Here is a 14,708-nt window from a genome sequence, read left to right as displayed (position 1 = left end):
GGTATGGCTGATGTGATTAGGTCCTATGATGATGTCACTTGAATAGATATGTGACATCATCATAGGACCTAATCACATCAGCCATACCATCAGGGGCTCGTTCACCTGCACAGATATGTGACATCATCATAGGACCTAATCACATCAGCCATACCATCAGGGGCTCGTTCACCTGCACATCTACCAATGTGATATATGCCATCATGTGCCAGCAATGCCCCTCTGCCATGTACATTGGCCAAACCGGACAGTCTCTACGCAAAAGAATTAATGGACACAAATCTGACATCAGGAATCAAAATACTCAAAAACCAGTGGGAGAACACTTTAACCTGTCTGGTCATTCAGTGACAGACCTGCGGGTGGCTATATTACAACAGAAAAACTTCAAAAACAGACTCCAAAGAGAGACTGCTGAGCTAGAATTGATATGCAAACTAGACACAATCAACTCCGGTTTGAATAAGGACTGGGAATGGCTGAGCCATTACAAACATTGACTCTATCTCCCCTTGTAAGTACTCTCACACTTATTATCAAACTGTCTGTACTGGGCTAGCTTGATTATCACTTCAAAAGTTTTTTTTCTCTTAATTAATTGGCCTCTCAGAGTTGGTAAGACAACTCCCACCTGTTTATGCTCTCTGTATGTGTGTATATATATCTCCTCAATATATGTTCCATTCTATATGCATCCGAAGAAGTGGGCTGTAGTCCACGAAAGCTTATGCTCTAATAAATTTGTTAGTCTCTAAGGTGCCACAAGTACTCCTGTTCTTCTTTTTGCGGATACAGACTAACACGGCTGTTACTCTGAAACCATTGAATTTGAAATTGTGGTTCAACTTAGACAATTTTTACATGATGCCTGTTTTTCTGTGTCTTGCATTAGAGTTCATGTCACAGACCCAGTATATTACATAGATGTGTAGGACCTAAAGCTGACCGTGGACCCTTTGTTTCTGAAATAGCTTGACAACTCAGTGGCAAATTAAAACGTTCATACAATTCAGTGGTTAGGACTTTACATGCACCAAAGTTAGAAAATGAGAGTTAATGGTTCCCAGAGCAATTCTAACTGACCCACGTTGCATGCATATAGAATTTTATATGATGTTAACTTTAGTACATTAGTATACATTGTGCAATGTGACTGAGTTAAGGTTTCTGTGGGAGCTATAACTTTGAGCTTACCATAGATCATATATTCAAAAAACTGCACATTTAATTCACATTTTTTGCCTCATGGCATTCAGTGTAGCTCGAACTGTGAAGCAAACTCCCCCAGGAACTAAAGACCATTACAAACTTCTCCACCTTCCACTCAAAGTGCAAGGTGCAGTTCTTCGCCCTGCCTTCTCTAACATAAACACAGAGCAGCATGTACTTTTTAAAACAAAATATCAACCCCTATCAAAACAAAACACCACATTGTGCCCACAGTTCTCCCCCTTCAGAGGGAGGATGCTCAGAGACATAAAGAACCACACATGACAGATGTTAGTCATGTCACTTATCTGAACACCTTCCAGGAGTACATTACTACAGTGATGAGCACCATATAAGCACCTATCTAGAATAAAATAGAACGTTTGAATTTAACTGCTGGAATAATCAGACATGAAATGTGATTAGGGGATTCAGTGAGAGGGATTCATCTTCTTGGCAGGGATGAGTGGAGGTTTTGGAACACCAGACATAACTGAGATGGGTGTTTCTCCCACCAGTCAGCCTGACTTATACTCTGTTTCAAACTCCAGTGTCCTGGATACATACTTGCAGAAGCATCGTGCTTTGGGATGTTAGAAGGCTTTCAAAACTTGTCCTCCAAGAAGACTAAGTCTGTGACAAATCTGAAACTTTAAAAAGATTTTTTTTGGTAGTTTGAGCATAAAAAAACTGAAAAAATACCTTAGCTGGTGAAGATCATTTCTTGTTCATGCCTAGATGTGTCCTAAGTGAGCAATAGAATTTTATCAAACTTGCAAAAAATTCACCCTTGGATTGAGAGCTAACATGAGAAATTTTAGCCAGAGGTAATTTTTTTTAAAATATAAGTTTATAAGCACATCAAAGTAGGGTCTTAAAATGCAAGCTGGCTCAACCATAACCATAGCATAGCTAGCTTGACTCTATAAGCAGCATTCTGTGCAGTCCTAAGAATTTTTGATTTTTAAAATGAGCTTTCTGCCAGTTCATATATGTTTTGTATGATAGGAAAAGAAACAAACCTTTTGTTCAAAAAATAATTATAAAATTACTATTTTACCACCTCCTGTGTAACGTGCTCATTCTGAAATGCTGCCGTTATATTAGTGTCATGGAATCTAAGGATGCCAGTAATTTTTTTTAATTACATATTAAATATCACTCCTGACTGTCAATATGATTGAGCTTTTTTCTCCAAAACATTCTTTTTCAGAACTATAAGCGTCATATGGATGGCATGTATGGGCCTCCAGCAAAACGCCATGAAGGGGATATGTATAACATGCAGTATGGCAATCAGCAGCAAGAAATGTATAACCAGTACAGCAACACTTACTCTGGATCAGACAGGAGGCCTATCCAGGGACAGTATCCATATCCTTATAACAGGGAGAGGATGCAGGGCCCCGGACAAATCCAGCAGCATGGAATACCCCCACAGATGATTGGTGGTCCCATGCAGTCATCATCCACCAGTGAAGGTCCTCAGCAGAATATGTGGCCAACACGAAATGATATGCCTTACCCTTACCAGAACAGGCAAGGCCCTGGAGGCCCTGCACAGGCCCCACCCTATCCAGGGATGAACCGCACTGATGATATGATGGTACCTGACCAGAGAATAAACCATGAGAGTCAGTGGCCTTCTCATGTCAACCAACGTCAGCCTTCTTACATGTCATCCTCAGCCTCCATGCAGCCTATCACTCGACCTCCTCAGTCGTCCTACCAGACACCACCCTCAATGCCAAACCACATCTCTAGGGCTCCAAGTCCAGCATCCTTCCAGCGCTCTTTAGAGAACCGTATGTCTCCAAGCAAGTCTCCTTTCCTACCCTCTATGAAGATGCAGAAGGTTATACCCACAGTTCCAGTGTCACAAGTCACAGGACCTCCACCCCAGCCACCACCAATTAGGCGAGAAATTACTTTCCCTCCAGGCTCCGTAGAAGCATCGCAACCAGTCTTAAAACCAAGACGAAAGATTACCTCAAAAGATATTGGTGAGCATCAAACAAAGGTCTAAATACAGAAATAGTCATAAAGAATCTGGTTTTAGTTTTGATTTTCTTTTTCCACTTTGAGTTTATGACCTTGCTTAGAAAGTTAACTCAGCTAAATGTAAAGTGATTGTGTCTGTTAAAACATATTAGCACCAAAAAAATAGTACAGCATGGGTGGTCATCCCACAGGTCAAATACAGCTCAGCAAATGCTACATTGGACATCAGCAGCTGGGAACAAAAGGAGAATGGAATGTTGAGCCCTGTAGTCTCCACAGGTCTCTCTTTGTGTTAAGGCAGTTTAGACTCTCAAATTCCATGTGTTAGCTGCTACCCTACAGCACCTATGGAATGGTCAGTACAACCATCAGTTGGGCAAAGTTTGTTCTTGTGGCACAGAAAGCATACCAAAGCACAGTGTTGTTGCACTGTTTACTGACATTCACACACCTTCATTAAATGGCCTTTTGTTTTTTAATGCCAAGCCTTATATCCAGCCAGGATAAGAATTTCCCCTGCAACTCTGATGGCAAGGCTTTGTGTTATTGGTGGAGATGGGTTTTCTGTGGCTAAGGGGCGAATGCACTTGAAGTTATCTCCTAGGTATCACATAGGAATGTGCTGTTAGAGGTGATATTTTGGGGGAAGGTGGAAACATATTAGTGTGAAATCATACTGGTAAGATTCAAGAGGCCATTCTGACTTGGCATACTGTGTAATCGTCTGTCCAGTGCAGGGATGTTAATGTAAGATCCTCAGTGACTTGAGTCATGCACTATATATTTATCACAGTTGGGACTTCTTTAACATTTGGATAGACCTGGGTTGCATCTCATAGACGAGCATGGAAAATATTCTTTAAAATCACTCAAATAATCTTAAGAAAGACTGTTTTTTAAATTAAAGAATTACTTTAATCTTTTGGGGGGGAGATTGTTTTATAGCATCAACTGTGATTTAGTGCTCACTCCCATAATGTTTACTCTTGTACAATTGAGAGTTTATAATTTTTTTCCACATTATTCCCAAAACTTTCCTATTTTGACTGAACCCATTACTACACTTCACTCATTCAAGTTCCTACTTCTGTTCATGTCCTTTCTGTTGTTCCGTTCTGTCCTTTCCTCTGCCCCATACTGATGGTAGATGACATATGTGAGGCCCTCTTAGTTGCAGCTTCCATCATATCAGTCTCCTCAGCCGAGTTCCTGAGTTACCAGCATAGCATTCACTGAGACACCTGGCTGTTTTCACTGCTTTTGAATACTTTACTGTATGATCTCTTCAGTGTGCTTTACCAATTAAATACATCTCAGTGTGATAAAGATACACTCAGCATTCCTTCCAGCTGCTACCCCAACACAGGAGTAAAGGGCAGAAACAAAATGATCATTGGACTCTTTGTTTTATTTAACTTGTTTCATAGATTGTTTTCGACTACTCAAACATTAGTAAAAGTATCTCACCACGAGGAAAGGCAAGAAAAACTGCCAGTTTCAAACACTAGAAACAAGGCTCACATATGTTCTGCCAGAAAGGCAGAAGATGAACTGGACCACATGGTGGAAGCAGTGACGCTCAGTGCCATACGGTAGAACCTGAGCACACCCTGTTTAGCAGACCACCTTGTTTGTATTCTCTAAAGTCAGCGTGTCAGAAGTTTCTCTTGAAAGTCCACCAGCTCTCCTCTAGGAAGAACTGCTTCTAATATTTTTTTCTTCTCTCATTCTCCAGTAACTCCTGAGGCCTGGCGAGTGATGATGTCTCTTAAATCTGGCCTTTTGGCTGAAAGTACCTGGGCTCTAGACACTATTAATATTCTTCTGTATGATGACAGCACAGTTGCTACTTTCAACCTTTCGCAGGTAGGTGAGATGGCACTTTACCTCTCAACCTGATAAAGTCAAAAATCCGAATTGAGAGACACAGGAAAATGATTGAGTGAGTCCATTAAAATTAATTATCATTAGCTTAAATTAAAAATGTCAATTAAAAGATTCTATAACCTCAATTTTGCTGATTGAACATCAATGAACTACAAGAGGAACCCAGGTTAGTGTGGGATGGGGTAAATTATAAGCTTAAAATGAGGAGTATCCCTTGTGAAAATGGACAGTTGAGGGATAGGAGCATTGCAGCATCTTGAATAGGCAATGTCCATGAATACATACTCATTACTGTGACGTATGGGCAATCCAGGGAAACTACAATAGGTCAGTGGTGTGGCAAAGTGGGTGTTGCAGAAAAGGGAGGCATTACAGAACTGTGCATGAAACTGATTTGAGGTATTCTTCGAGCCAGGTACACTAAAAACACGCATTGGTTGTTAGCACTGGTCATATCAGGATACTGATTTAAAAAAAATGAGGAATTAGGTTTTCACAGAAGGTGTCAGATCGATAATGCTGCTAAAACCAAAATCCACTATATATCTACAAGCCATGTATAACACAAGATCTAATGGTGTAAGCTTCTCCTACAGTACCTTCCAGTGTTTTTCAGCCCTGTTCTAGAAGTCAAGGTAGCAGATACTATGGTGATGAATATGGTATAAGAACCTATGCTATGTAGAATAGAGTCTATTTAGTTTCTATTAAATTTAGTTTCTATGACCCATTTAATCCTTGGCTTTTTTGCTGAGGTTCTGTGCCAGTTTGGTGGGAATTTTTAATCTAGTCTACTAGAGTTGGGTCTAAAACCTTCAATTTATTTCACACAAAACACTGTACAGCCATCAGTTAGTTATGATTTTTTTGGGTATTATTGTCTTGGGCTTGATTTGAACTGCTGATCAAGATTCCATATGATGCAGTTGTTAAATGTAGATTTTTTTGGGGGTGGGGGTTTTTTTAAATAGTTGAGGGTTTGGAAGTCTTAAGAGAACCATGGAATATGAACGTATTTGTCCACCCTATAAAATAAAACTATTGTAGAAAAATAGAAATCGGATGTAAGATGGGACATCCAGAGAAAAGTATGTATTTTCACTGAATAGTTATTATCAGGGATCCTAGTTTTCCATGATAGAAAAAAGCAACATTCTCCAATAAAAAAACCATAAAAATCTGTGCTTTTCCATGATTAAAGTTAAACGCCGAACTTCAGTTTCCCAAGCCACAATATATATATATATCAGTTGAACACAATGTTTTATTGATATATTTACAATTAAGTAAGTTTGAAGCTTACCAGTGCCATCAATCATTATAATAAAATAAATAGAATTTCAATTTGTATTTCTTACGTATACTAAATACTTCTGTGTTTGTATTCTATATTTTCAGAAAATAGGGTTTTTTTTTAAATGCACAAAAACACTGGAATAATCCAGTCACAGCACATTGTTTCTTTACTGTTGTTGATGGCCCCACTGTTTGAGCCTCTTGTTTTCCTTTCCTTTCCATTCTTGTCATTTATGGAGATATCCCATCTCCTAGAACTGGAAGGGACCTTGAAAGGTTATTGAGTCCAGCCCCCCCCCGCCCGCCCGCCTGCCCGCCCGCCTGCCCGCCCGCCTTCACTAGCAGGACCAAGTACTGCCCCAGATCCCCAAGTGGCCCCCTCAAGGATTGAACTCACAACCCTGGGTTTAGCAGGCCAATGCTCAAACCACTGAGCTATCCCTCCCCCCCAAATCTTAGAATATCAGGGTTGGAAGGGACCTCAAGAGGTCATCTAGTCCAACCCCCTGCTCAAAGCAGGCCCAATCCCCAGACAGATTTTTACCCCAGTTCTCTAAATGGCCCCCTCAAGGATTGAACTCACAACCCTGGGTTTAGCAGGCCAATGCTCAAACCACTGAGCTATCCCTTTCATAGACATTTATGTTTAGCACTTTCCATGTGTTCTACAATTCGAATGTAATCTACAGCCTTGCTGCATACAGTACAGAACAACACATTATCATCAGCATGAAATTTGTCCTTGCCAAACTCAGTGACGGTCTTTAGGGGTGATTTTTAAAGTTTTCGGCATCTTTTCATAACTTAAATTACATCTGAAGGCTGAAATGAAATTTGAGCTCCATTAAAACACGAACCCCTATACACTATTGAGTAACCTGAATACACCGGAAGCAGTTTATTGGAGCATGTTAATTTTAAGCACATTCAGAAATCAACAACAAGAGAGGGAGGTTCCGTGCATTGAATAAGTGACAGTGGTATTTCAGTAAAATTTAGTCAGTAGTTAATACATGTTTTTATTTTTTCACAAAATGTAAAAACTAAAGATTCTCTGTAAAAATGCAAATTCCATGTTTTTCCATGGCAAATGGATTTCTAGGATCCCTGATTATTATTCCATAGTTAATAAGAACAATTAATAGGCAGATGTTTGGGACTGAATGTAGTAACAGTAATTCATCTTTGACATAAAGCCACAGAGGGTGAACCAGCACCTGGAATCCAAGTGTTGCCCTCCAGTAGTGCAATAATTACACATTAATCCAGGTTTAAACACAAATGAAAACTACTTTTGAGGGTATCTTACAGCATAGAGAACTGCCTGCCGGTAACAGCTTTCAAATATGCATGGATATAATGAAAACTGTTCTGCTATATACATCTTACAGGGGGGGAGAATATCAACTCCTAGAATCAGCATTGCCAGAGTCCCACATATTGGAAAGTTGGTTTAGAGACAGTAGGTCAGGTCCTTAATGTATGTAGATTATCTTAGCTCATGTGAAGTCAGAGGAGCTATGACAGTTTACACCAATTCAGGAATGGACAGAAGGGAAGAAGAATTTCCCTTAGTAAATGTTTGTCATTCAAGGCTTGGCTGTCAGTAGTTTGTAGGATGTGTGAAAACGTTCATAGAAATATGTATGCAGTGTTGTTGTAGCCAGGTTGGTCCCAGGATATTACAGAAGCAAGGTGGGTGAGATAATATCTTTTATTGGACCAACTTCTGTTGGTGAGAGAGACAAGCTTTCAAGCTTACACAGAGCTCTTCTTCAGGTCTGGGAACTAACTCAGAGTGTCGCTGCTAAATACAAGCTAGAACAGATTGTTTAGCATACGTAGTTAACACATATTGGAATATGCTCATTGCTACTAACAAATTCCATGCAGTCTAAAATGTTCATCTGATTTTTTGACTTGTGTTTTATTTTTTCTCTCTCCAGTTATCTGGATTTCTTGAGCTTTTGGTAGAATATTTTAGAAAATGCCTGATTGACATTTTTGGAATCCTTATGGAATATGAAGTGGGAGATCCAGGTCACAAAGCACTTGATCACAACGCAGTCAAGAAGGATGACAGCCAGTCCTTGGCAGTGGATACTGGAAAAGAGGAGGAAAATGATGAATGTATTGACTACTTTGATGAAGATGAGGAGGAGGATGAAGAGGAGGAGGAGGAAGATGAAATTGAAAAAATAGAAGGAGAAGAAAAGAGCACTGTTTTTGCCACTCCCAGTGCCATTGCTGATCCAAGTGAGAGGCCAAAACAAGCCAGTAAATTTGACAAGCTGCCAATAAAGATTGTAAAGAAAAATAATCTATTTGTTGTTGACAGATCTGACAAACTGGGGCGTGTTCAGGAATTCAACAGTGGGCTTCTCCACTGGCAGCTTGGTGGGGGTGATACTACTGAACACATCCAGACTCACTTTGAGAGCAAGATGGAGATTCCTCCACGAAGGAGGGCCCCTCCACCCTTGAACTCTCCAAGCAAAAAGAAGGATCTGGAAGGGAAAGGTGAACCTGAAGAACAACAGGAAAAAAGTATAACAGCTACCATCGATGATGTCCTGTCAGCTCGACCAGGAGCATTGCCCGAAGATTCAAACCCTGGTTCCCAGACAGAGAGCAGTAAATTTCCCTTTGGGATCCATCAAGCCAAAAGCCACCGGAATATTAAACTGCTAGAAGATGAGCCAAGGAGCCGGGATGAGACTCCTCTATGCACCATAACTCATTGGCAAGACTCCTTGGCTAAACGCTGCATCTGTGTGTCAAATATTGTCCGTAGTTTGTCTTTTGTGCCTGGCAATGACGCCGAAATGTCCAAACATCCAGGCTTGGTGCTGATCCTGGGAAAGTTGATCCTCCTTCACCATGAGCATCCGGAAAGAAAGCGAGCGCCACAGACATATGAGAAAGAGGAAGAGGAGGACAAAGGGGTGGCCTGCAGCAAGGATGAGTGGTGGTGGGACTGCCTCGAGGTCTTGAGGGATAATACATTGGTCACATTAGCCAACATTTCTGGGCAGCTAGACTTGTCTGCTTATACAGAAAGCATCTGTTTGCCAATTTTGGATGGCTTGCTGCACTGGATGGTGTGCCCATCTGCAGAGGCACAGGATCCTTTTCCAACCGTAGGGCCCAACTCAGTCCTATCGCCTCAAAGACTTGTGCTGGAGACCCTGTGTAAGCTCAGTATCCAAGACAATAATGTGGACCTTATCTTGGCCACTCCCCCATTCAGTCGTCAGGAGAAACTCTACGCTACTTTAGTTAGGTACGTTGGGGACCGCAAAAACCCAGTCTGCCGAGAAATGTCCATGGCTCTCTTATCGAACCTTGCCCAGGGGGACATGTTAGCAGCAAGGGCAATAGCTGTGCAGAAGGGAAGCATTGGAAATTTGATAAGTTTCTTGGAGGATGGGGTCACTATGGCCCAGTACCAACAGAGCCAGCATAACCTCATGCACATGCAGCCTCCACCTCTGGAACCACCTAGCGTAGACATGATGTGCAGGGCAGCCAAGGCTTTGCTAGCCATGGCTAGAGTGGACGAGAACCGCTCAGAGTTCCTTTTGCATGAGGGTCGTTTGCTGGATATCTCAATATCTGCTGTCCTGAACTCTCTGGTTGCATCTGTCATCTGTGATGTACTTTTTCAGATTGGGCAGTTATGACATAAGTGAGAAGCCAAGCATGTGTGAGTGGAGATTAGAGGGTCACATATAACTGGCTGTTTTCTGTTCTTGTTTATCCAGCGTAGGAAGAAAGAAAAAAAAGAATCTTTGCTCCTCTGCCCCATTCACTATTTACCAATTGGGAATTAAAGAAATTATTAATTTGAACAGTTATGAAATTAATATTTGCTGTCTATGTGTATAAGTACATCTTTTTATTTTATTTTTTTTAACCAAAGTTGCTGTCTAGTACATTCAAAGGTCACACTTTTTTTCCATAGATTATCCTTTTCAATGTTCTTTTCCATGTTTGTATTACATATTTTTTGGGAAGCGAACTAGTGACTTTAAAAAAAAATTGTGGCAAACCATTGTATGATGGGGGGAAAGAAATCTCACCACTCTGAAATGAAAAGGTGAAAAAAAACCCCAACATACCAAGTTCCTGTGTGTTTTATTTTTTCAAAAAAAGGAAAAATAAAAATAACCTGTACACCATCACCCAAAGCTCTGTGCAATAGAAAATTCTAGTGATGTAGGTGTAGGGGATCAACGAGGATGTCAGTCGGTAGTCAAAATACAAAATGATATTGGTTTCTCCACAGGAGAAATGGTTACATTAGGCTAGGAGCAAAACAAAAAAATGTTTTTAAAGTTTAAAAGATTTTAAACACAAACCTGATGACGATAAACATAAATTGCTTCCTCACCAGAACTGTCTTGTCTGCATCTGTTGTTTGACCTTCCACAATGACAGTTCTTCACAATTCCTTTAATCATTTTTTTAAATATTTTTTTTATTGCCTAAGGGCCGTGATGTATATAGAAGTTGTACATTAAACATGCCCTCATCTTTTTTTTTTTAAGTACAAAGTTTTTAGTTTCTTTTCCATGATGTGGTAACTCCAAAGTGACAGTAGAATTTTATTTTCCTTTCATTTGGGCCATATCTCCAAAAAAACCCGAGGGTAATGTACAAGTTTCTGTATGTATAAAGTCATGCTCTATTTCGGGAGAGCAGCCGATCACAATTTGCTTTATAAATCAAGGTGTGGAAATGGTTACGTATGGATTGATTTAAGAAAATGGTTACCAGTCTACAGACAAAAAAAATATACAGAAAAAAAGGAAGAAACACAACTTCAAAGATTTTTCAGTGATGAGAATCCGCATTTGTATTTCAAGATAATGTAGTTTAAAAAGGAAAAAAAACTTGATGTAAATTCCTCCTTTTCCTCTGGCTTAATGAATATCATTTATTCAGTATAAAATCTTTATATGTTCCACATGTTAAGAATAAATGTACATTAAATCTTGTTAAGCACTGTGATGGGTGTTCTTGAATAATGTTCTAGTTTCAATGTGGTGTACCAAAAAACAAACCAGTTACAAAAAACTGCAATAATAGTTATTCTCTGCCCCTCCCTTATGATTATGACTTAAAAAAATATTAATCTTTACTATTAATCAAGTGATGCAGTAATTTACTCTCCTTTTGGAAGACTCTTCTGAGATCACAGAGAATAGATACCAGTTATTACTTATAAAAAGGTGATCTTAAAAGGAGAAGATGTGATTAGCTGGTGATAGTGCTGACTCAGCAGGTATCCACTCCACTTACTACAGTCAGGTATCATAAAGTGAGTATTAGAAAAAGTGACACACAAGATTTTTGTTAAAGCCCAAACCAACTTGAAGAAATGGATCTGTACTAACTACCTATAATTCTCTCTTCTGGGTAAAGGCACAATGCACCCAAATGATACGGGCATCCACAATAAACACACACATGCTCCTTGATATTGTATGTATTATTGCATGCTTGCAACACTAATGGTATCTCACTCTGAGAGGCGCTTAGCTCCTGGAACTCCCATTGAAGTGGATCAGGCTTTAATACAGCACATCCATTCTTATAACTGGTGGGAGATGGCCATTTAAATTTCAGGATTTATCTGGTTTCAGCTACATCAACTCTCTCCTGTCCACCACTCACCCGGTGATCAGCTGGTTGCTGAATATTGTTTATATTATTCATTGTTGAATATTCAAACAGAATATTTTTGCTGTTTCATCTCGGAACATTAACTTTGTTAGTGTGATCATAAAAAGCTAATAATCAATTTATCTGGAATTGCTGCATAATTACACTGTTAGTATCCTCCTCCTTTCTTCAATCACAGTACAGAGTTACTTGAGAATTACTACTCTCATAGGCATACTGCTTATCTTCATATAGCTCACTCTAATACAGTAATATATGGCAGCAAGTTTCATAGACACGTAAGGTATATACAATTATAATTCAAGTTTGAAACGTGACTCCATAGTGTCACGAAAAGTAATTTTTCTTTAGTTTTTTTTATACAGTAATCTATCCACTCCCACATTACCTACTGTAACAATCTCTTTTTCTCTTGCATAACAATGCATTCAGACATATATGTTGAATTATACCCCATTTGTAACTCTTCAGGACTCGAAGAGGCATACAACTTAAAATCAGGGCAGGGAGAAGCAGTATCCAATACTATTCTTAGTTGCTAGCACTATTTTAGGGAGTGATACTATCCATTGTATGGATGCAGGCTGTTATCTTAACCCAAAATTGATCTGTAATCAGCCCTTTCCTGTCCTTTTTCCTGTGTCTACTGGCTAGTCAAAGAAGGAAACAAAAAACATACTGGGGCCTTTTTTACTCTAGCCTTTTTTCCCAAATTCCCCACCATTGCTACCACTATGGGAGCTGTACCAGTGCTAAAACACTGAATAGGGCATCAGCAATATTTTAACCAGTGTCATTCAGATCTGCTTGTGGCAGGGTTAGACAATATTGTGGTAAAAGCATTGGCAGCCACAGGATCCCTATCTACAGTAGAACTACTATCAGTTCAGTTGTGTCAGTGGTAGAAATAGTGGGAAATTGAGGAAGGTGTAGAGACAGCATGAGTTTGGTAGATTTGCAGTTAAGGTAATAGCAGATCTAATTCATTAGATAATGTTGCAACACCAGTGAAAGGTCTAACAGTTTTTCTCCTCTTTTAATTTGATACATAGTTTGCACCTTTCCAACCAATGGTGTCCAAGTGGAGCCTTTGGAGAAGATTTTACATCAGAGTTGCAAATTTCAGGGTCTTTCTAATTGGCTTGTGAACAAAGCTGAGCTGCTTGTGACATTTGTTCCTATAAGAATTTTTTTTAAGGATTAAATACCAGAGAGTAACAAAAATGTGTAGCATTCACTGCTTTTCCAGCAGCATGAGCATAAATGCTGTGCAAAAGGCTGAGAATAACATAAACAGAAGAGTCACAATGTTTGAAATCTTACTGTAAGAGAAAAATATTATGTAAGATAAGGTGGCTGAGTGTTATTTTTAAAGCAGTAATGGTTAAATAGAAATAGGTGGGTGTTACCTACTGAAAAAACACCTATACCTTTGGCAGACCCAAGCAACTAATTGTATATGGATCAAAAATGTAGATACTTATTGATCAATGTGCTCCATAACTATTTTAGGAACCAAGATCTGACTATCCCTTTCAGCAGAAACAAATATTGTTCCTTTTAGTCTCTATCCTTTTAGTTTCCCGATTGGGAAGCAAGGAGGCAAAAGGTACCTGTCCACTTCCTCCTCATCATTTTGATGCTAGAAGCAAAGGACTCCATGTTTTATTCCACCGCTACTTGTGTATTTTCTTTGTCCTTTGAGTGCCCAGAGCCAGGGGGAAAGAAAAGAACACAGAAAAGAGTTACCTATGGAAAAATAGCAACAAATAAAAAACACAATGATCCTGATTCTCATTTATACTAAGACCTTTGTATGACATTCTGGCAGTGCAATGCATTCTTCTATTGCCAGAGGGGTGTAAAGATGCCGTAAATTAAATAAGAATCAGATGCACTCGTGGCTTTTGACACACCTCCACCCGAAGTCAAGGCCCTGTCTACCTTAGACTCACAAAAATGTTTATCCCATTCTGTTTACAATATGGCTATTTTATTCAAAAGCTGGTGTTAATGTTGGTCATTAGAAGCCATGCATTCCTCTCTGCCAATCTGCTGCTGTCCATCCTTACAAAGGAAAGATTCAGAAGTATTCTGCACGAGTCATCCGAAACACTACAGTAACACTATTTTGTCTGCTGCTGTTACTACAGAATGCAGCAGGGTTTTATATTATTGTAAACAAGGACAGGTCCTCAGAAGATTCTGAAGAGATGATTCTTCACCTCTGAACCATTCCTCTCAGCTCTTGCAGTGAAGTGGAATTATGAAGCCTGAGAAGATGGTTCCACAGCAGTTGCATCCCTAAATTTTCCTCAGGGTGCCTTGTGAGGTTTCCCCTATTGCTCTTTCCTTATCAGGTTTTTCTCTTGAGGGGAGCCACTGAATCAGCTGCTTCTGTATTCGCTGCATAACAGAGGGTGCTGTAGATGCACTGCTCAGTTGTCCTCTGTACTATCAAGAGCTCTGTTCCTTGTCCCATTTGTGATGGAATTAGTGTTCCATTCAATCCTGCAGGTTGTGGCTGTCATCTACTATGGTAATTTCTCTCAGGTTGATAGCCCCTGATTTATCATAGCTAACCTTGAATATAGCCATCCCCCAGATGCCCTGCTGTTGCAATTCCA

The 14,708-nt window shown here is 39.7% G+C and overlaps 1 protein-coding gene across 10 annotated transcripts in view; it reads left to right on the top strand.

Moving 5' to 3' along the window:
• Positions 1–11,393, top strand: part of ARID1B (AT-rich interaction domain 1B) — a 402,274-nt gene extending 390,881 nt beyond the window's left edge. For all 10 annotated transcript variants that reach the window (XM_054022819.1, XM_054022823.1, XM_054022822.1 and 7 more), the window contains 3 exons: positions 2,423–3,212; positions 4,946–5,076; positions 8,340–11,393. In XM_054022819.1, the coding sequence (XP_053878794.1) occupies positions 2,423–3,212; positions 4,946–5,076; positions 8,340–10,076 (2,658 nt within the window). In that variant the 3' untranslated portion in view covers positions 10,077–11,393. The remainder of the gene's footprint in view (positions 1–2,422; positions 3,213–4,945; positions 5,077–8,339) is intronic.
• Positions 11,394–14,708: the final 3,315 nt, after the last annotated feature.

The sequence above is a fragment of the Malaclemys terrapin genome, chromosome 3 (assembly GCF_027887155.1).
Source record: "Malaclemys terrapin pileata isolate rMalTer1 chromosome 3, rMalTer1.hap1, whole genome shotgun sequence".
Classification (NCBI taxonomy): Eukaryota; Metazoa; Chordata; order Testudines; family Emydidae; genus Malaclemys; species Malaclemys terrapin.
Note: the sequence above shows the minus strand (reverse complement) of the source record. Positions and strands in the feature narration are given on the sequence as shown.